At 41.5% G+C, this 23,136-nt stretch overlaps 1 protein-coding gene across 1 annotated transcript; it reads left to right on the top strand.

Annotated features, from left to right (window-relative positions):
- The first annotated feature begins 792 nt into the window (after positions 1–792).
- On the top strand, positions 793–22,401 carry LOC113232506 (spermatogenesis-defective protein 39 homolog). The gene is made up of 11 exons (XM_026467257.1): positions 793–867; positions 1,187–1,328; positions 1,452–1,639; positions 2,971–3,107; positions 3,813–3,840; positions 7,097–7,247; positions 7,337–7,473; positions 9,503–9,592; positions 16,812–16,961; positions 18,432–18,557; positions 22,153–22,401. Exons 1-11 carry the CDS (start codon positions 793–795, stop codon positions 22,171–22,173), a joined length of 1,245 nt encoding a protein of 414 aa, XP_026323042.1. The 3' UTR covers positions 22,174–22,401.
- The last annotated feature ends 735 nt before the right edge of the window (positions 22,402–23,136 follow it).

Raw genomic sequence — 23,136 nt, 5'->3', positions numbered from 1 at the left:
ATTTTATTACTAAATCTATAAAAGATTGTAACTGCCTCCGTGGCTGAACGGTGACCACGCTAGTCTGCCACGCAGAGGTCCCGAGCTCGATTCCATTCCGCGGACGGGAGAAATATTTGAATAAAATTATTTCTCTCGTGAGTTTGTGTGTAATTTATTATTGTTTTAAATGTGCCATGGATGGCACCCGCGACACAGTGTTTCCCTAGTGCGGGTCCTATGAGTGTGTGCGTTATTATTAGTAAAAGGAAATTACAGCTCGATACACCGATAATTCGAAAAATATCATAAAAATATTATGTTTTTTCCTTAGTTCTAAAACCTGCTTTATGAATTTTACAGGCTTAGCATGAGCCCGAAGACAAAAGTTCTCTTTTTCGAACTGTCAATTTAATCAAAATTTTCAAGAGAAAATTGATACTTCGAAGAAGAGATAACTTTTGATTCGGGCTCATGCTAAGTGTGCTGAAGTATCAAATACTTGACGCGCAGCTTTGAAAATCATAATTTTTTTTGAACGCAGCCGTGAATTTGACATCCCATCGTTTGTTTGACAGCAGACGTATGGTGACGTGACACTTTATCTCTTTCTACTTGCCGTGCGCATACGGATAGTAGAAAGAGATAAAGTCATACAAAAGAAGGAGAAAGAAATATTTCGTTCTCACTTTTTCTTATTGCTTGCTTTCGTACGTGTTTCGTTTTGCAAACAGCATTTCAATGTTTATATTTTTCGTGAATTTTAAGTGAATTTGTTTATTTTTAAAACAGTTTGATTAAATATTAATAAAAATGGACGATGCTGACGATGACTATTGGAACACAAGTGAAACAAAAGCACAAGCGCTTATTTTTGATGACGATGTGGTAAGGCAATGTTTTTTAAACATACCAAAATTTAATTATTTTTAATGTCTCTAAATAGGGCTTACAGTTTGTACTGTTTCACATGGTGGCCTTACCACTACTAGTCATGGTTCACCTATTATGTTGGTTTGCTGTCTTCGAAATTAGTAGAATATTTTCTATCCAGATTTAGGTGTTATTTATTATTTTTTGTTTTCGGAAGGGGTCCGCGGGCTCTTGGTAATGTTAAATGTAGTCCATGACTAGAAAAAGGTTAAGAAATTCGGCCGTAGACTGAATTTTTTGTCTATTCTGTAATATGAATTTTTCTTATTTCCAGTTATCACCGCAAGAGATTCTCGCTATAGGCCAGAAGCCGTACAGTGGAGAAAAAGATGGGGGCGTGTTCAGCAGTGTCATCAGTGTGAAGACTACCTTATTGCCTTTGAATACTCTTGTTGCTCCTAAAGTATTAGATTTGAGTTAGTATTCTTTTTATAATTTTTGTTATAACTTTACCACATACAGTATACCTCTTTATTGATTCATCTTCATTATTCATTGAGAACCTGCTTCTTTATAAAGATGGTTAATAAATAATATAGTCGTACAGGCCCAATCTGGAAAGGAGCCTAAAGGAACAAAGCGTGAATTGGAGCAGACAGTAGCAAACAGCATCCAGCGACTGGTCCTAGGCCGCAGCTGCTGGCTTCAAACGCACCGCAGTCGACGATCGAAAACAGCACTGCTGGATGCTGCCATAGCTGTGGGGGATGGGAATTCTATACTTACAGTAAGTACATACTTACTTACATATTTTTAAGTACTCGAAAATATCTATTTTTGCACTATGGATTTTCCTAAACAAGAATAAACTTACCGCAGTTCTAAATAAAATTTGAAAACAATTCCGTCAGGAACAAACAACGAACGAACATACTGTCCCATTAAAAAAAAGACACTATAAGATCCACAAATACCTTCAAATGCCTCCTCAAATTGAAGTAGTAATTTGCAACAGTTGCTTTGTTTAGTAGCAGTAAAACTCCTTGTGAAAGAGTTCGTCCGGGTAGGGTAAGTCTGCCACAGCATACATAAGCGGTAATGTATGCGTTACTGCATTCCAGTTTTGAAGTGTGAGGGTGCTGGAGAAAGGACAGGCACATGAGACTTGTCAACTTATGTCTCAGTGTGACAGGGGCATTGGCAGTGACCCTCAGATCATTGTGATTTAAAGTTCCAAGTGACACTGTATCTGTGGACAGGTGTGTCCCTTAACACCAGGTACACAACTCAAAATAATACAAATTTTATGATAATAAAAAAAACCAGGCTAACTGAGCCCTGTAGAGAAAGAATTGCTCATAATAACAAACAGGCTGTTGCATGCTACCACCATAGATGAGACTTAAGTTTGAACACACTAGGGAGGAAGGTGTCTGACAAGCCAAATTTTAATATTTGGAAATGAACTACTATGATCTCAATCAAGACTAATTGCATGATGGCATAAATATATTAAAATAACACAACTTTTCCATAATGTTACATAGTGTTACAGCATAGTATTATCAACCACACCAATAAATTGGTCTAGGTAAAACTAGGGAATTCCCTGTCCTATGTGTATCAGAGCAATGAAGTCTAGGGCACTTTTCAGAGCACCCAGAACAGAACCAAATTAAAAAGTTTTGTTTCCCAAATTGGGCCCAGCAGTAATCGAACCCGGGACCTCCTCATCCAACACCTACCGTACAAACCGTTGGGTCACCGACGTGGACAAACGTTCAATTGTAATCTATTTATAGCAGTGGCGAGGCGTGAAAGTTGTCGTTAGTAAAGTAGGAGCAAAACAAAAAACACCTGTAACAAAAAATATTTTTCCTGTTAAAAATGCGAATTGGCAACACTTAAGGCCAGTTTGCCTCGCGCTATTATTGGCTGAGATCCATCGGGAAACTACAGTACTCCGTATTATGAAGGACAAATTACTACACGATTTTCATTGAATATAAGTTTTTTTAAGTTTAATTTTAGCCGGTGGGAGTCGTGTTATATGGACGCCTCGCTACTGATTTATAGCAAGATTAAATAAATATGCAAAATTCCTGATTTACGTTCCAGGTGCTGCTATTCCTTATCCAGACTTTAAACAAAAGATTGGTCTACGAGCTGTTGTCTTCACGACCATTGGCCTTGAACCTCTACATCAGCTTTCTTCAGAACGAAGGCAAAATTACTGAACTCGCCGATTTACTCACGTAAGTTTCACACAACACAGAACTAAAAAATACAGTAGAAGTGCTTAGCGGGCGTGGCATGAGTGCCAACAGTACGCGTAGTTCCGCATACTTGAGCTCAGTCCGCCATTTTCGCTTTGTACGTTACGGTGGTGGCATTCAACCTCGAAAATCGTGTATAATGCCATTTGCTATGCGTATTTTGCTACAGAAATGATAGTCGCACCTAATAAAACGAGTTTTATCCTTCGTGGTGTTTCATATCATCGCAAAGTCTCATTTCATTCTAATAAATGTTCTATTTATCGTTTATTTTTTATATATAATAATTTTTTTGTTATAAGAAACAAAAAAACCTTATACCGCTGCCTATATGGTCGACTTTTTTGGCGTCGTCGTTGTCGTTAATCGTTGGTCGTCTTTCAGCTATTGCCGCTAGATGGTAGCACATTGAATGTAAAATCTAAACGTCGTAACTTGCAAAAATAAGTATTGACCATTCAACGATATGCCAACTGGGTAAATTTTAATTTATATTAACGGCCCATTTGTTATATCTTTTTAAATTAGAAACTAAAATCAATCATTATCAAGATTTCATGTTATGCCTTTCTAAAAAATCATATATAAATGAAATAATTTATGTTCTGCGATCCATGAGTCTCCACCAAGGAAAATATTTTACAAATTATTACCTAACTAATTGACAGTCTTTGTTTTGTTTAGAATGCTGGGGAGGAGTCCAGAAGCCGCAGTAAGTATATTTTATTTTATACTTTACAAATATATAGGGTTATTTGTAAAATACATAAGACCTCGCAGGACTATATTACTAAAACAAATTTGATCCATTCTTTTAAAAATTCACCAAATTTTACTTTCGTACTAAAACCAAAATATTTAACTAGATCGGTGATAACACTGCGTTAACAAAAGAAAACTGGGTAGTAGAGCTCCTTGTGAAAGAGTTCGTCCAGGGTACCTTACCTATTTCTGCCGCCAAACAGTAATGTCAGCGTCACTGTGTTCCGGTTTTGAGGGATAAGGGTGCTGGTGAAATTACAGGCACATGAGACTTGTCAACTTATGTCTCAGGGTGACGGGCGCAAGTGCCCTTCAGATCTTTGCGATTTAAAGCTCTGAGTGGCACTGCAACTCAACCCGTCACTTAATATTATATAAAGAAAAAAACGCTAGGGTAAATACCAGACCGATGCAAAAAGCAGGACAAGAGCGGGGTAGAGATCGTCGGGGAAAAGGTTGAACATTTGAACTGGCTAGCTTACTACTTGCATCCTGGAATTGTTTGTCTTTACTATTGTTCACATTTTCGTTACGCTTTAAAAATCTCATAGACTTCATCATATAATTTTATAATTGTTCAGTATTTTGAATTTAATTTATTAACTTGAAAATATAATGAAAGGTTTTCGTACTGCACACCATTTTATTTACTAAATAAATCCAAACATCACATAAAACAAAATGGGTATCACTATACAAATTAATTAATTGCCTTTTTTATAAATAAATGAGGTATGTACCTATATATATACAGTTCGTTTAAGATCCGTGAACAAAAGAAAGAAGAGAAATTCTTTTTCACGTTCTACTAGCACTTTTTATCGAAACACTGCCGAACGAACTCCTTCTAACGGTGGCGCTATTGTCGCGTTTAGTAGCAGCCGTGGTCACAGGTGGGGCCTCTTGTCAGCCAAATCAATCTGGTTTGCAACAAAACAATTCTTAGGATCAACTCACACTGGCGCGGAGTGGAAGCGTCGCGTTTCATCTCTATTTTCCTATTATTAAGATACAAAGTTGTATAATGCAAATATGGAATCGCGCGTCGAGGCGGTTAAAGTTGGCGATTTCGCGCGTCGCTACGGTGACCGTCAAGATGGCTGGTCGCCTGTGGCGTCTGGTACTGAGTGTATATTCAAGAATTGCTACCCATTTGCTGCTATTTGCTACCTTTTCTAAATAATTGCTACCTTTGATATATTCTGAGAAATTTAAAAAAAATATTGACCAGGTTCGGTTTTCGGTTCGGTTATATTTCCGTTTTCTTTTTCTCCCTTCAGCTTTTGATAATAATTTCAGTTTCTTCCTCTAGAGCTTCAGATATAAGAGCAATTATAATAAGATCGATATCAACCATTGTACACTGTCGAGCATGACCGCTATACACGAATGTTCAAAAGTCTCTGAACTGGTCCAGCGCTGTGATCCGGGCGCGCTAATCCCAGGTTCGTCGTGCGACGTCGCGCATCGCCATGCGTTGTAGTTGAAAAACAGGACGAGACGCGACGCGACGCTTCCAATCTGCGCCAGTGTGAGTTGAGCCTTACACACATACTAAAAATAGACGTTATGACGAGATGCAGAAACCAGCGCGTTATATTGAAATGAAATGAGGTTTATTTGCATTGGATAGGTTTTTACAGGATGGTAGTTATTATATTGAGAGTTCATCTATTCAACCATTATACAAAGGCACGTAAACTTTAATGTTCTAAGTAGTTATTTACACTATAATATCCTTTTTAAATCAGATATTTCATAGATACTTATACAGTTAAGTTGTCATTGTTTTAAATGACAGATTTTTTAATTCAGTTGGTAGTGTATTATACATTTTCATGCACATGCAATTATAGTTTTTAAGTAAAGTGTAGTTTTAGGTACATTTTCAACGACAAGTCTGTGTGGGTTTCTTTTTGCGAGTGGATTAATTTCTATTCATTTAAAAAAAAAACAAAATTAGACGCTGTTTGACAAATTTCATAAATATGCATTGAAGGTAAAGTCAAAATATTTAAATTCTCAAACAGCGGCTTGCGAGATTCCCTTGGGCCAATGCCGCACATTACTCGTATACATTTTTTTTTAGGTTATGAATTCTTGTTCAACATAAGTTCCATTATCCCATATGATTAATCCATAACGCAAAACCGATGACCGACAAAACAAAACATTCCAGTATAACACATAAACTTAACTAAGTTTTTCCGTACACGCTCATCCGCCGTACATAAATTTTCTATGTGTAGTGGTGCGTTCGTATTGCTGCGTGTTGACATTGCTCTTAGTGTGCTTGAGAGTCGTTAATAAAGGTCTACCTTGACCCTTGTATTTACATCCCACCGTTGAACACGAGTCTATTCTAATAAATTTAAAGTTAGTACCTATATACGTTGTTAGTTAAAATTAGATAGTTATAATAATTATTTATTTCAGTCACATATTAATAATTATTAATACAAAGATCGAACACTCAGAAAAAACACTTAGAAAAAATTCCTTCGATCCGGTCGGATCCGAACCGACGTCTTCTTGCATACCGTGCCAGACACTATACCAACTAAGCCACGGAACGAACCAACGGACCTCACGAATTTCTCTATGTGCTTGCGTCGTGTCTTTGTACTTGGTCTTTCAACGACTTTTTAGTCGTAGCGCCATCTATGAGAATTCTATTACAGATTTATCACCCAGTTAGTACCTTTACAGCTACCAGTCCTGGCGAGAGATGTCGCTATTCACTGTGTTAATTAAATTTTTATTGAATTGATATTGATTGATTGAATTGATCCGACCGGATCGAAGGAATTTTTTCTGAGTGTTCGATCTTTATATTAATAATTATAACAAACTAGTGGAGTCATTTCACAAAAATAATTGAATATCAATTCAATAAAAATTTAATTAACACGTATTAATATTTAATTTTTACTAAAAAGTATTTTTTAAAATTTAGTTTTAATGTTTTTACAAGTTTCATGTTCTGTAATTTTACCAACACCCTTACCCTTCAAAACCGGAACGCAGTAAAGCTCACATTACTTCTTGGCGGCAGAAATAGGTAATAATAATGTAATGTACTTTCGTATGAGGCTCTTTCTTCCATTGACAACTAGTTTGATAAAATCTAAAGTTTTTACACAAGATGCAACTATTTTATTTCTTACGCGGTTTCCCGTAATCTCACATGATTTATAAAATTACAGATGTACCAATTCCAACACCACGTGAAAACACAAGGCAACAACGTAGACGGTCTTCTGCGCAAAATGAGCAATCTACTTAGCAACCATTTTGATCAGCCCGGAGTCGACGCTTATCATTGCAAAATGGTGGCTGAGTACGTCAAATTATTGGGTACATATAACGCTACTAATTTATCTATGTACCCCTTTCTACAAATTAAAAAAAAATATATTTTGATTACTTACTGTTGCGTATTTTAGAATGGCAGAAATTCACATTAAAGGCAGAACTGAACAACAAATCAACCCTATATTGCCTGGCGTATTGCTGTTTGCATCACTGGCACGAAGGCGCAGGCAATATTACATCCCCGCTCACACTATGTCAGCGCCACCAGGTAGGCAGAAGCTAAAGGACTGAAATAAACTTGCTAATTATGAATAATAATCATTTGCCAGCCAATCACACAGAACACCTGGTGTCTACGTAGGGAATCCACGAAATTTACTCAACACACCTTTAGCTGTATTTTAAATTCGTTCGTTTCTTAAATTGGTCCTGCCGGGAATCATACCGACGACTTTCCCATGTTGCTCCCAAGGCAGTAACTAGCAGCTACCGAAGTCTTCAAAAAAGATTGAATAATTTTAATTTAATTACCTTGTGGTTTAGCAGATAAAACTATACTCCGTTCAACAATTTATTTAGCCTCCGAAGTTCCGTAATTATTGACATACAACCATAGACTAAAAACTCAATACTACTTAAACTACTTCCTGAAACTTGTATTTTATAATTTTAGTGAAGCGACGTGCTCTTTAGCTCCAATATTTATCGAACCAGCAGATTACATAGCGAAGATTATTTAAGTTGATGAATTTTGGTACCTTTCTAATAAATTATAATGAAATGGAATAAATTAATAACGCACACACACACTCAACATAAAAATTAAATAATAAAAATAAATAATATAAATAAAAATTATAAATAATTATAATACATTTTTATTGTTTATTATTATGAATCGTCGGATTCTTCTCCACATGAACGGAAATCATTAATGAATTCCCATTAAGATTAATTATTAATTCTTGAGTACACAAATTGTCAAAGGCAACATCACGATCCCAATCAGACAATATCTTTTTTTGACCCGCTCACATTCCCGTTTTAAACTTCTTCATAAATAAAATCGATTGTCATAAAAAAATCGTATCGTAAACGCATTAGGATATCACTAATTGATTAGAATTCGAGCTGTCATAATATAATCTCAGTGCAGAGTACTAAAAAAAACGAACCTCAAAAGTACGTGGATTTACATTCATTTGCCAAGTTTTTTTGAAATCGGTTACCGGAAAGTACGCAAACCCGGATTCATCTCCTAGTTCGCCACTGTACGGAATTTGACACAGGAGATAATAAAAATCTGTTCTCACTACTCTAAAGTATATTGAGTGAGAAAAACGCCTTGAATTAGAGAATAGCAAAATCAACCATTAAAATAATTGCTCCTTATAATAAAATTTAGGCGCTATTTATAAAAATTAATCTTCATGCGTGAACAGCCACTCTTAGAGGTGCATGATTTTCTTCAAAATTAAATGGGACCACTATGGAGGTATCGTCTTTCTAACAAAAAAAGAATCATGAAAATCGGTGCACAAATACCGAAGTTATCGCGTAATATACATACAAAAAAAACATACAGTCGAATTGAGAACCTCCTCCTTTTTTGAAGTCGGTTAAAAAGTGAAATAAATGGCTGGACGGAGTATAGTGTTCTTAGTTTTCTTCAATTACTTAAATTCCGTTTTATTATTTAATAAATAATAATATGCCAGGCAACCATACCTATTTGCCTGGTCTGAAACTATGGAAATCCCTGTACTATGACATGGTAATGTGGTATGGCCGGACTGCCAAGCAGAGGTCCCAGGTTCGATTCCCGGGCCGGGAGAAATATTGTATGGCCTACAGTTATTTCTCTCGTGAGTTTGGGTGTAATTTGTGATTGTCTATGTGTGTGTCCATGGCACCCGCGACACAGGGTTTCCCTAGTGCGGGGCTATGTTGAGTGTGTGCGTTATTATTATTATTATTATAATAGTTTGTTTCCCAAATTGGAAATTTAACTTGGGACCTCTGCATCCAGCTCCTACAGTGCAGACCATTAAGCCACCGAGGTCGTTGCAGTGCCAATCAGAGATTTAATTTGCGGATTTGAGTGGCACTGCCACGCCCGTTAGCCTGACCCGTAAGTTGACTAGTCCCATGTGCCTGTAATTTCACCAACACCCTTCCCCTTCAAAACCGGACCACAGCTGACATTACCGCTTGGCGGCAGAAATAATAAATAAAATAAGTAGGTCTGTGCTCAGCAGTGGACATGTTTCAAATGATGCTAATTATGTCGGTCGCAGGTTAGTCCAATTCAATACGATTGGGTGGCGCTCAACGTCCACGCGAAAGCTGGCAAGTGGGACATCGTGGAATCGTTCTTTACCAAAAAGGTACAAAGCCCAAAATTGCAGTAAGGGCGCGTACCCATTGTGTCGTGACGACAGATAATCGTGCAGTTTAAAGTGTCGTGACTTGTATATTTAAATGAAGTTGTTCGCATAGTATAACAGGACTACCACGACTTTTTTGACGTTACGACGACAGACTGTCGTGGCAATGGGAAGAGCTAGAACGACTGTCGTCTGACGATATGTAAAACGTCACGATAAACATGTGACGACGGCTAATCGCAGCTTCATGGGATTACGTCGTGCAAATGACAAGGCGGCTGCCGTCAACCGATAAATTGTCGTCACGATCTAGTGAGACTCCACTACACAGTTACGACAGATAATCGTGATATTGGAACAGGCTAGACGCGACTGTCGTCCAACGATAAATACAACGTTACGACATAATGGGAACGCGTCCTAACCGTTGAATTAAATAAACAAAGCACACAAACTGTTCAAAAATACAACAAATTATGTGTATTAAGGTTGGTTTTTAAACAAATCGATTGCTTTTAAGAATCGCGACCTATCTCAAAAACACTTGACAATTGTGTACAAATGTATATTACGAAGAGCAACCCCTAGAGTTTCTTACTCATGCTTCACAGGGGAATCTGCCTTACGTACTACTATTACGTATACTACCTTATTATAATCAATGTACCGATTGCAAATGTAATTACAGTCATGGTCAGTAATGAGAAGAAAAAAAACCCTAGGGTCTTATTTGGGGCATTGTAGTTCACCGAAAGTACCTCAGTCTTCGACTTCGGGCTTCTAATAGTCTCTTCTCGCCCTTAATACACAAAGTACTATTACTTACCTGGGAAATAAAAAAAAATTAAGTTTGAGTATAATAAGAACATTGCATGTGGCCACTTTGATTTATAACGTCATGAAAAGAGGACGAAACAGGCAGAGTATATTTTCTTAAACGAATATCTATAGAGCGAATAATACCTTCCTCCCGAAATGTTTATTTTTCTACTTCTTTTTTTCATTTCCAGAAATAATGTTTTCTAGAATTTTCATAACCTCGAAAGTAATTTTGAGAGGAAAATGTTTTTTCTTTTAAACCTAACTTAACCTTTTTTTTTTTTTTTTTATCGGGGGGAAATGCTTTATGCATACCCTCGAGCCCGGGGAGGCACGAGGGTTATGTGGGACTAACCCTCCGATGGAGGGCATACCCACTAAAAACCCCCGGCGCACCCCCTTGGCGGCTGTTGTGGGCACCGTGGGATCCCGAGGATTCTACCACAACGATGCCCCCGGCCACCTTGGCTTCTGCCAAAGTTCCCGCGCTAAAGAGGGGAGGGTCGGAGGCTTAACCCATCCCCTCAGACGACGAGTGAGACCGTGCAATGCGGGCAAGGGATCCCCGTCCCTTGTCCGCTGGCCTCACTAGGGAATTAGGCGAGCAGCGAACAGCACTCGCCTTCTTCCCCGTCGCCTGCGCCGGAGCGGGTTCGCGTCGACTGCGTCTTCGCGCACCCGTTCCGCGGCCTCCTTTTGCGAGATGACCTCCTCGCAAAAGAAGGCCACTGCCTCCCACGATTCCTCGCCGCTTAGCATGGCAGATACCACGCTAGGCAGCGAGAGATTTCCCCCTATAGTCGCTGCCAGAGTGCGGCGTTGCTCACTCCAGCGATTGCACACCTCTAGGGTGTGTTAAACCTAACTTAACCTAACCTTTTTTTTTTTTTTATTATTATTACCGTGAGGAAAATGCGTTACGCATTCCCCGCCGCTGGGAGACGGCGGGGGTATGTGGGACTCTCTCCTGGGGACTATGTCGATCCCCAAGAGCATACCCACTAAAAACCTCACGATGTTCCTGCGCGCACCTGGCGCCGGAGCCGCGGAGTCCCTTTCAGATGCTACCGCGACTCCGGTGGTGCTGGTCCGCCTTTGGGCGGACCCCTACACCATCGCCCCCTTAATCATGGGGGGCGACCTGCACGGAGATGCCCCGGAACATTTGGGGCATCTACCGGCGGCGGAGGCCTGTGCAATGCAGGGGCAGGGTCTCCCAACCCCGCACCCTGCTGGCCTCCGCTGATGGGACGCAGGCGGTCGGCGAAGAGCCGTCGCGTGCGTCCTCTCCGCCGACGCCGAATGGGGTCCGAGAGGGCGCTGTCTTCGCGGACCCGTTCGGCTGTCTCCTTCTGCGACATCACGTCCTCGCAGAAGGAGACCATCGCCTGCCATGACCTCTCGCTTCCCAGCATGGCTCTAACTATGCTGGGCAGTGAGAGGTCTCGTCCCACCACCTCTACGAGATCCCGGCGCTGCTGGCTCCAGGTCGGGCACACCTCCAAGGTGTGCCTCGCCGAGTCTGTAGCAGCGCCGCACTCGTGACACTCCGGGGTCACCTCCCTCCGTGCGATCTTGTGCAGGTAGTCACCGAAACAGCCATGTCCGGTGAGTACCTGAACAAGACGGTAGGTGAGGGACCCGTGCCTCCTCTTTCTCCAATCAGCCAGTACAGGGAGCAGCGCCTGGACGGTGCGCTCCCCGTATCTGGCCGATCGGAGTGCCTCCTCCCACCCCGCCTGGACGGCGGTCTTGGCGGCACGCCGAACCCCCACTAGCTCCTCTAGTGTGGGGCGCTCTCCACGTGCCCTGGCTTCCGCACGGCACCTGTAAGTCTGCTCGAGGACGGACGCCTCGAGCTCCCAGGGTGCGGATCCAGCCAGGGCGCATGCCGCCGCTCCGGAAACCGTCCGGTACGCCCGAATCGCCCTCACCGCCATTAGCTTCTGCGGCCTGCGCAGAAGCGGCCGCAGTCTGGTGGTGAGGGCCTCCGCCCAGATGGGCGCCCCGTAGAGGGCCATGCTCCGTATGACGCCGGCATAAAGCCGACGACACAGGGAGCTGGGTCCCCCCACATTTGGCATAAGGCGCCCAAGCGCCGCCGCGGCGGACACGAGTCGCGGCGACAGCCGGTGGAAGTGCTCTTTGAAGTTCCACCGGCTGTCCAGGGTGAGCCCAAGGTACTTTATATGAGGGCTCACCCCGACCCTCCTACCTCCCACCTCCACCCAGGAGCCGGGCGGAGGCCCTCGACGGAGGCCATAGAATGCTATGACCTCGGTTTTGTCGAAGGCGACCGTGAGCCCCAGCTCCCCAATGCGGCTGACCACTAGGGCGCTTCCCTCCGTAGCCAGTCGCGACGCTTCCCCCCAATCCCGCCCCCGGGCGTAGACTAGAGTGTCATCTGCGTAGCAGATGACACCCAGTCCAACGGGGAGAGATCCTCGGAGCACGTAGTCGTACCCGAGGTTCCACAATAGCGGGCCCAGAACCGAGCCCTGTGGAACCCCGCGGCACATGCTCCGCTCCTTCATCTCCCCGTTCCGGTCAAGGAAGAAGATCTTCCTCCCGGTGAGGTAGCTCGACACCACCTGCCTCAGATATTGAGGCAGGCGGTGGAACTTTAGGGCCTCCTCGATGACGGAGAACGGGAGACTGTTGAACGCGTTGGCGATGTCCAACGACACCGCCACAACAATCCCCCGCTCCGCCTTGGCCCTCCTCACCTGTCCCCTTAGCTCCGCTATCGCATCGATGGTCGAACGCCCAGCCCGAAATCCGAACTGGTGCGACGACACATCGGGGCCCACACTGTCGAGGAGCTCGATGATGCGGGCAGCGAGCACTCGCTCGAAAAGCTTACCCGCCTCATCGAGCAGCACGATGGGCCGATACGCTGATGGGGACTCGACCGGACGCCCTTCCTTCAGGAGGAGGCAAAGGCGGCCCTCCTTCCACACCTGGGGGAAGCTCCCCGACGCCAAGCTGGCATCGAAGAGCTTCAATACGCGTTCTCCCAGGTGTTCCAACGCAAGTGCCAGGACTTTCCCTGGCACACCGTCCGGACCGGGGGCCTTTCTTGTGGCTCTGAGCCGGTCCGCTGCCGCCTTTAGTTCCTCCTGTGTGACTGGAGGAACTGTATCGGCCTGTTCCGGCTCCGCAATCGGCGGAGCCATGGAGGGAGGAGAGAAACTCTCATCCCCCTCCGGGAACAGGCCAGCCACCACTTGACCGAGGAGCTCCGTCTCCATCGTCTCGGCGGGGGGCGCCCGGTGCTGCAACTTGTTGCGCACCATCTTGTACGGGCGTCCCCAGGGGTCCCCATCCAACGTGGCCAGGAACCCCTGCCGGGCCAGATCTTGGGCCCGGCTTATGCCGACTCGGAACTCCTCTTGCGCCGCCCTATAGGCGGCGTGGTGGTTCTCCTCCTCCTGGGGCGTGTGACGCCTTCTGCGACACCGCTTGTGCGCCCTCCGCGCGGCGTTGCTGGCGGATCGCAGAAGCGCGAGCTCGTGCGTCCACCAGTAGACCTCCCTCTTGTTGGGAGGCCTGCCGCCGCTACGAGGCATTGCGGCATCGCAGATGGCAGTCAGATTCCTTCTGAACCTGACTGCCATCTCGTTCGAGCCCACTTGGGGGGAAGCGCCCCATGCAGCCACGATAGCCGCCTCCGTTGCCCTTTCGGCATCGAATTTGGCGAGGGCCCAACGGGGAAACCCCTCTCGCCCTCGCCCTCGCCGTGCAGGCGCCGTCGTTGACGCCTGCGAGGAGGAGACCCTGAACCTTATGTATACGTGGTCCGAAAGGGTCTCCTCCCCCTCCAGCACCCGCCAGTCCTGCACTTGTGAGGCTAGGGTGGGGGTCGCGAACGTTATGTCCACGATGGAACCCCCCCACCTCCTCACGCAGGTGTTGGCGGTGCCGCGGTTAGCGACGACCAGGCCATTGGCCGTCACCCACGCCTGTACCGCTCGCCCCTTGGCGTTGGGCAAGCGGCTGCCCCAAGCCGGCGATTTGGCATTGAGGTCGCCCATTACCAAAATTTTCGCCGGGGCGAGCCTCCTCACGACCGAGCTGAGCCTCAACAAGAACGGCTCAAACTCGGCCATTGGGCGGTTGGGCGAAAAATAAACGCCCACTACCGCCAACCCTCCTCCGCACACTGCCACCACGTAACCGGCCCCCCTCTCTTTTACGATGAGAGGGGGAGCTGCTGACGGCGTGACGATAGCCACGACGCCGTCCATGTCCCCAGCCCAGTTGGAATGCCTGGGAACGTAGTACGGGTCAGCGGCTACCGCAACGTCCACTGACCACTGCGCCATGGACTGCATGAATAAGTCCTGTGCTCTGGCGCAGTGGTTCAGGTTCGTCTGGAGGAAGTTGAGTTCAAGCCTGTCCATCAATAGACATCTCAACTTCCTCCACTGGCGCAGCCGTAGGTACCGTCGCTGCGGTGGAACTTAACCTAACCTAACCGAACCTAATCGTGTCTGCGATAAACATCCAACATATCCTGAAAGAACAACAATTTCGTTATAATTCGGTTTTCGGTGTAATTAAAATTCGAACAAACGTTATTTCGGAAAAAAAATTCGAGTTTGTGATAGGTTATCTGTTTGAGATACAATTTGTAGTATTCATTTTGTATTATTTTGTTACTATGCGAAGTGTAAACATACAGGGTGTTGATTTGCTTTCTCGCCATATTTAAGAAATTAACAATAGAATTAATGCTAAGTCATCTAAAAAAAAAATAAAAAAAAATAAAAAATAAAAAAATATTCTGTTCAATATTCTGGCTAATTGTATCTAGTGAAGTTTTGTAAAATTGCCCCCCCAAGTGACCCCGCCACTCGCTTCACCGAGCAATACGTAATCATTCTCTATCGCTTATTTACCTATTTTTTAAATAATGATTATGTACTAGTACTGTTATAATTTACTAATTATTTATATTAGTTAGAAAAGTTAGGTTTTCGCGATTGTTACACATAGGAAATGAAACTATTTTATAATATATGGTCAACCGTGACCATGGGACCTGTAAAGGGCCCGAAACGTCGGTTTGTTTGAAAAAACCAATATACGCGATTTAAATCCGGAAAAATAGTTTCATTTCCAATTAGATTTGGTACTTACCTAACGTTACCTAAACCTAAAGTTTAGGTTACACGAAAGTAGTGCTAGAAGTACCTAGCTCCACAGCTGGTGGTAGGCTCCGCACCGGATGCGTGTGCAGAGTTTCGTTTCAACTTAGTACATTCTTCACAACAGAAAAAGCAGAAAGAAACTAGAGACGATTTTTGAGCGCAATTCTTCGACACTCGTAATCTGCGTAAACTAAACGTTTCACATCCTCCCATAAGAATGCACTTGATAGTAATGAACGTGGTAGCGATTATTTTTTTGCACTAAGTCTTGTTTACAACACACACAAACCACGTTGCATTTCATGAGAAACTAGAACGTATGCGCGATGTCGACTGATGATCTACCAATCACGCGCTCGATACGATACTCCCCCCCGTCTCTACTCGTACCCTGCCATTAAATAGGTTTAAAATGCGTATTTTCTGCGCATAGTGCGCATAGGTAATTGTTCAAATGGTTGCCGGTACCTGTGACACGTGTAGTGCGCGTCAATAACCTTTAGGTCAAACTTGGTTACCGCAATTAAATAAAAAATGAGAATTTAGGAAAAAGAAAAATTTAGGAGGAATTTATAAAATATTTAATAACGTCTGTAAATATGTCGAGAGTGCAAACCAACACATTGTATTTGCATAAGTGGGGAAAAAAAGGAAAAATGAGACAAACTTAAAAGTAATGCGACTAAACACTAACATAGATATTAATTTGGCAGCACTATTGAGAAGACGAGTTGAAATATATGAGGAGATTCGTACGAATTCTATAAATATTGTTGTCGAAAACATCAATGTGAGCTCCAAATTCTGACATTAGAATAACAATCTATTTATATATATCTAAAAGAAGAACAACCACGGATGAAATAGATAAATAATTTATCAGAAATGAACAATAAATGTAGTGACGATTGTTTCCTCCCATTTTATAATGCCACATTTTTAACCGACTATAAAAAATGAGGTACTCAATTGGACTGTATTTGTTTCATGTAACATACACACGAAACAAATACAGTCCAATTACTCCGACATTTATGAACCGATTTCGATGATACTTTTTTATGTTGAAAGTATGGTATCTGAATAGTGGTCCCATTCAAATTTGAAGAAATATTCCACCTGTAAGGGTAGCAAATTAGAGGTGAACCCGGTTTATTGGATTTCACCCACTTCCCGTTAACCGATCTCAATAAAACTTGTTTGTTGTTTCTTTGATATGTTTTTTATAAATAAGTTATAATTTTCAGGACTGGCTAGGCCGTACCACATTGTCATCTCACATTCCAATGGAAACCCTTCTGTCTAGGTTGAGCGAGCTAGAGGCAAGCAAGCAGTTGTTAGCCACTTGTGTTCAGAAAGCAGGAGATGACAAACTCAGACTGGCATTGGCGTATAAGGTAAGTCTATAGATGCGTATATAACAGTAACTCCGAAGTACTTAAAATAATTATTTAGAAGATATCTACAACCTGCAAACAACACAATTCAAATTGTACTTATTAACAACTACACAAAATTATTATACTTAGAGGTATCAATCAATTATTTACTACTCTGTGATACGCAGGTTATAAAAGCAAAGTCTACACTTAAAAACGTCATTTGTTTAAGCTACTGCTCGTTCATAACACTGATCTCCCTGAGAAGAATGAACAAGAAACTGTGGGGGAATTGCTCTTTTCAAATAAACTTAAATGCTTATTTGAATCATAATAATGTGTGGAATCTAAACTGCTAGATGTTGTCTTTCCATACATCTTTATCTAACACATACTCTTCAGTTTTGTAATATAACTTTGCAATTAATATACTTTTAATGTAAGTTTTAAACTTAGGAAATGATAATCTTAATATATTCTCCGGAATCTTATTGTAAAAGCGTATACTGTTCCCCATAAGAGAACCTTAGTTAAACGAAATCATGATACCGTGAGTTTGGACTTAGTTCTAAGGTTAATATTATGAATATCTTCTTTCTTAATGAAATTGTGTATATTTTTACGGGCACACCAAATATTTGAGTAAATGTACTGTGATGCCACAGTCATAATACCAGTCTCCTTAAACTTTTCTCTGAGAGAAACCCGATAACCTAAACGGTACACAGAACGAATTGCTCGTTTTTGCAACACTAACGTGGTTTGTATAACTGCCGCTTTACCCCACACGAGCATCCCGTAGGACATTATACTAGGCGTTACAAGAATGATTTTTAGCTTCGTGTGAATCTTTAAAACAACTTTTAAATATTTTTTAAATTACAAAGATATACAGGGCTATCTGTAAAATACACAACACTCGGGACTATATTACTAACATCATAAACAACAACTTTTGTTCCATGACAAAACATAATAAATTAATGAACAATAAACTTTCAAGTTTTTGTTGTAGTATCTGACACGTTTTAGATCTGTATTGGGTAGTAAGGCGATGACCCCCAGCCGTGCTCCTGCATTTTGCACAGAGATGTCATCTTTTAGAGTGATCTATTTAAATATTTTTATTTTTGTACGATGAATTATTAAAAGTTATGGAACAAAAGTTGTCATGTATGATGTTAGTAATATGCGAGGTTGTTAATGTTTTACAAATATATTAGACAAAATATATTGTCACTTGGACGAGTAATGGGCCAATGATGATTCGAATGAAACAAATTTGGCTATTTATTGCATAAGCCTGACCAACATTCAGTCGATAATCGATAGAATTTTTATCTTTATTATCTTTTATTTTTCTTTTCTTTTTTATATTTTAGATAGCTGCTCGCAAGCGGGCCACACTTTTACGCATTGAACTGTCATTTTCTTCAAAAAAGACACTACAGTTGCGTAGTCCCGTAAAACCCTTTGTTTTGCTTTCAGATACATTCTGTAGTAATTGAAACGCTAGCAAAGCAAAAGGACCGCGCTGCTCTAACTAACTACAAGATGACCCTAAGCCCCCAGAGTGAGGAGTATATACTCGCTGAAAATACACTGAGAGATACAGTAAGTTCATTATAGTATTTATTTTCTATTGAATTTCACGATTCAACCACCGCGATTATCATTTTGTTTTTTTTTATATAACTCCACTAGTTTGGTATAGTTTTTTTTTATAATATCAAGACTGTGATGGGACGAGCAAGTCGTGTGCCTTGTGGTAAACTATATGCCTGTCCATAACAGTTGCGGTGCCACTCAGAGTTCAAATCGCGAAGAACTGAGAGACACTGCCACTGCGCCTATCACCCTGGGACATAAGTTGACAAGTCCCATGTACCTGTAATTTCACTAAAACCGGAACGCAGTAATAATTATTAATACAAAGATTGATTATATATTTGTGAAAACGTGATGAAATCTATATATCGAAAAAGGTTTACATCCCTGGATAACGCCTACATAAATGACAAACTTTGTAGCGTCTTTTTTTTTTAAAGTAATGCAAACATTTCCGAGCATGTTTGAAAAAAATAACTTACTGTAATACAAAGATCTCAGACACAGTAAAATTTCATCAACCTGCTAAACAAACCTGTAGCTCATTTGGAAGAGCGAAGGCACGATATCCCGTGGACGCAAGTTCGAGTCCTATCGGATCGAAAGAAATTGTCTTTGTGTTCGCTTTGTATTAATATTATGTACCACACTAGTGAAGTAATTTCACGAACAAGTCTAAAAGTTAGAAGCAATTTCACATAAAATGATTGAATATCAATTCAATAAAAATTTCAATACAGTGAATAGTGTCATTTCTGGTCGGGGCTGGTAGCTGTAAAGGTATCTAATTGGGTGACGAAATACATTACAATCGTCTACCTTTACACACACGCACGACTTTAGGCAGCGGTGCAAACGCGATGCAGTAGCTAATCGTCTACCTTTACGACTTTAAGCAGCTATACAAACGCGATGCAGTAGCTAATCGTCTACCTTTACACACACGCACGACTTTAAGCAGCTATGCAAACGCGATGCAGTAGCTAATCGTCTACCCTTACATACACGAACGACTTTAAGCAGCTATGCAAACGCAATGCTGTAGCTAATCGTCTACCTTTACACACACGCACGACTTTAAGCAGCGGTGCAAACGCGATGCTGTAGCTAATCGTCTACCTTTACACACACGCACGACTTTAAGCAGCTATGCAAATGCGATGCTGTAGGTAATCGTCTACCTTTACACACACGCATGACTTTAAGCAGCGGTGCAAACGCGATGCAGTAGCTAATCGTCTACCTTTACGACTTTAAGCAGCTATGCAAACGCGATGCAATAGCTAATCGTCTACCTTTACACACACGCACGACTTTAAGCAGCTATAAAAACGCGATGCTGTAGCTAATCGTCTACCTTTACACACACGCACGACTTTAAGCAGCTATGCAAACGCGCGACTTTAAGCAGCGATGCAAACACGCGACTGCATCGCTACACTTGGGATTTATAAGCGATTCCGTCGATGCAGTTGCGCGTTTGCATCGATTGAATAGCCTAATCGCAAGTGTAGCGATGCAATTGTGCGTTTTACGAACGCGTGTTGGCATCGCTGCTAAAAGTCGCCATTTGTAACTCTTAGCCTGTACAGGGAAATATAGAAATGGATAGACCACATCAAAAAAAGTTTGCGATCAATAGCATAAGCTCCTATAATTCTTTAAATTTAACTTTATCAAGAAAAAATCTATGTTGTATGCTTTCTTTAAATAGGAATACCCTGTTTGAAATTAAAATATAAAACTATTTTTTATTAATTATTTTAAAAAATTGAGCCATTAATCATAATGTAATAGTGATAGAAATTTCATAGAAAGAAAAAGACTGTTTAATTAAACTTAAACAACAATTTATTATTAAAAGGTGTGAATTCAATATAAAATAACTCCTCCCCTGGCTCGAATACATGCGAAGCTCCTCCTGGGCATGCTGAGGATCAAGTTATCCAGCATTTCCTGGGGTAACCTATCCCATTCTTCAATAGCGGCTTCCCTGAGCTCTGGAACTGTCTGGGGACGTGGCTCACGGTTCCATATTGCTCGTTTAAGAGCATCCCACGCGTGCTCTATTGGGTTTAAGTCGGGCGAGCCGGCAGGCCAGTCTAATCGTGTGATATCGTATTCTTGAAGAGCAGCATTGACTCGTTGAGCTCGATGTGCGGGCGCATTATCATCGACCAGTACAAATTGGTGCCCATGGTTTACTCGGAATGGTCTGACGATATCATCAATAGCAACTGCTTTGTACATGTCTGCTGTCATGAAGCCCCGATACGGGATCAAAGGCGTTCTAGCTCCAATCATAATGCCACCCCAAAAGGACACCGATTTTCCGCCTTGCTGAACTGTTCCAGTGGCAGTTCTTTGTCTTTCACGGTCGCCTGGTCTTCTCCAGACACGGACACGTCGGTTATCTGGATGAGTGCTGATTCGGGATTCGTCAACGAAGAGACGGTTTTGCCAAATGTTTTCGTCCTCACCTTCTTCATTTTGCCGAAGTCTAGCCCACTGCAATCTTCGTTGTTGACGTTGCCGGGAATTGAGCGGAGCTCGCCAAGACCTCCGTGCTCGTAATCCAGCCTGGTCCAAGCAATTGCGAACGGTCGGCGTGCTAACTTCAAGCCCAGAGGCGGCCCTGACTTCTGCTTTTATTTTAGTGGCGTTGATTGTTGGATCACGGGCTGCCAGCAATCTAATATAGCGCTTTTGGGCAGCTGTCAAAACAGTTGGGCGACCGCTGCGGGGTCGGTCAGCTAAATTCCCCATTCCGTGATACCTCTGCAACGTAGCCACGACACAGGATTGGGATATAGCAAGTCTGCGTGCTATTACTCTCGTGGTGTATCCTTCTTCCCTCAAAGTTACTATTCTAGCTCGTAAAACCTCTGATAATCCTCTTGGCATTTTTTCAATCACAACTTTCCGCGAAAAATGTCTTGAATCGTTTATAATTGACTAAATCAGATTTCTGAATGAGCGTAAGCTAGGACTGAAAGCCTTTTTATATGAAAAAACAATTGAACGTGGTCATTGTTTTATGTTCTAATTTATTTTTAAATAAAGAATCTAAAAAGAAGAAAAAATAATAATATAATCTACAGTAACAAAAAAGATTTCAGTTTTTCGAAGTGATCGCAAACTTTTTTTGATGTGTGTACATACATACACGTGAAAAACATATCCCTCCCGCACTTGGATAATATTAAAAAATAATCGAATATCATGGTATTAAAATGTCTTGATATTTAATAAACTTAATTATTATAATGTTGGTTATTAGTGACGATCGTATTGTTCCTTAGCATTGTATTTTAAATTGTAACATTTATCTTTTATAATAAAAATGAAAAGCCAGACTGCCACACCAATTACCTGGTCTCAATCACACACTACCCGGAACACCCAGATCAGAATCAATTTAGAAAAGGTCTTTTCCCAATTTGGTCCTACCGAGAATAGAACCCGACCTTCCTCATCCAGCATCCACAAAACAAACAGTAACATTAATATAATATGGAATAAATAATCCCGTTTTTTTTAATGTTATCACGAAGATTCAAATATGTTTGGGTTTTTTAAAAGTTTCTTATTTATGTTTCAGTCAATAAAATGGAAGAATTAAAGAAGAACGAAATGTATGGTACTAAATGTTGTTAATATATACTAAAGGTCTGTTTATGCTGGCGATTTCAACGCGACGTTTTTCTGGAGAGCAGAACACTTTACTCAGACTGAATTTTTGTATTCTACAGTTATATTAACAAAATACTTGTTTTATTATTGTACGTCTATGCTATGATATTGACGATCTAGTGTTGTACGACTATGAATGACAAATAGTAATAAATATGTTTAATTATTTTTGTTTTTATTCGTTGTCTGGATTGCAATAGACCCGGTTCTGACTTCTACAGATTTATATAAAATAATAAGCAGAGTGGAGACCATTTTTAACCGACTTTAAAAAAGAGAGGAGGTTCTTAATTCGACTTTTTTTGTATGTATGTTACGCGATAACTCCGGTTTTTTGTGAACCGATTTTGATAGTTTTTTTTTGTTGAAAAGAGGGTAGGAGAGTCGTGGTCCCATTTAAATTTGAAGAAAATACTCTGTGTGTATTAGTGTGGCAAACTAAGGGATGAATCCGCATCCGGTTTTGCACACTTTCCAGCAATCGATTTCAATAAAAGTAATTGTGATTCCACGACCTTTTGAGGTCGGTTTTTTTAGTACACTGTGCTGAGATTATTAAATTAAAAAGAATGTCAAGAATACTATCCTATATACAATTTATTTTTATTGCCTATCCCATTGTGCATTTAAATGAACGAGAAATATAGCATTCAAAAGCGCAATTTGAATGCTATATTTCGCATGTAGACATGACCATAGGGTATCTAAAAAAATACTTTAAAAAATCCCATTTGCGATTTTCATACAAAATTGAGGGCATACGAGAATGGCCCTGAAGCATGTAATTATATTTGCACATTTTAATATTGGGCGTTTAGCGCTTCTCCTGTTTCATTTTGCTTGGCCTTAGGAGCCTAAAGATGCGCATGTAGACCAAAATAATAATCATTTT

This window comes from Hyposmocoma kahamanoa, unplaced genomic scaffold (assembly GCF_003589595.1).
Source record: "Hyposmocoma kahamanoa isolate Upper Pololo Valley unplaced genomic scaffold, ASM358959v1 76, whole genome shotgun sequence".
NCBI lineage: Eukaryota > Metazoa > Arthropoda > Insecta > Lepidoptera > Cosmopterigidae > Hyposmocoma > Hyposmocoma kahamanoa.
Note: the sequence above shows the minus strand (reverse complement) of the source record. Positions and strands in the feature narration are given on the sequence as shown.

What these genes read in the sequence shown, in the direction of transcription:
- LOC113232506 (XM_026467257.1), top strand. Translation starts at nt 793, where the DNA reads ATGGACGATGCTGACGATGACTATTGGAACACAAGTGAAACAAAAGCA. An exon ending in TCCTAAAGTATTAGATTTGA is followed by an intron (nt 1,329 to 1,451) that starts GTTAGTATTCTT and finishes TAAATAATATAG; the next exon opens with TCGTACAGGCCCAATCTGGA. An exon ending in AAAATACACTGAGAGATACA is followed by an intron (nt 18,558 to 22,152) that starts GTAAGTTCATTA and finishes TTTATGTTTCAG; the next exon opens with TCAATAAAATGGAAGAATTA.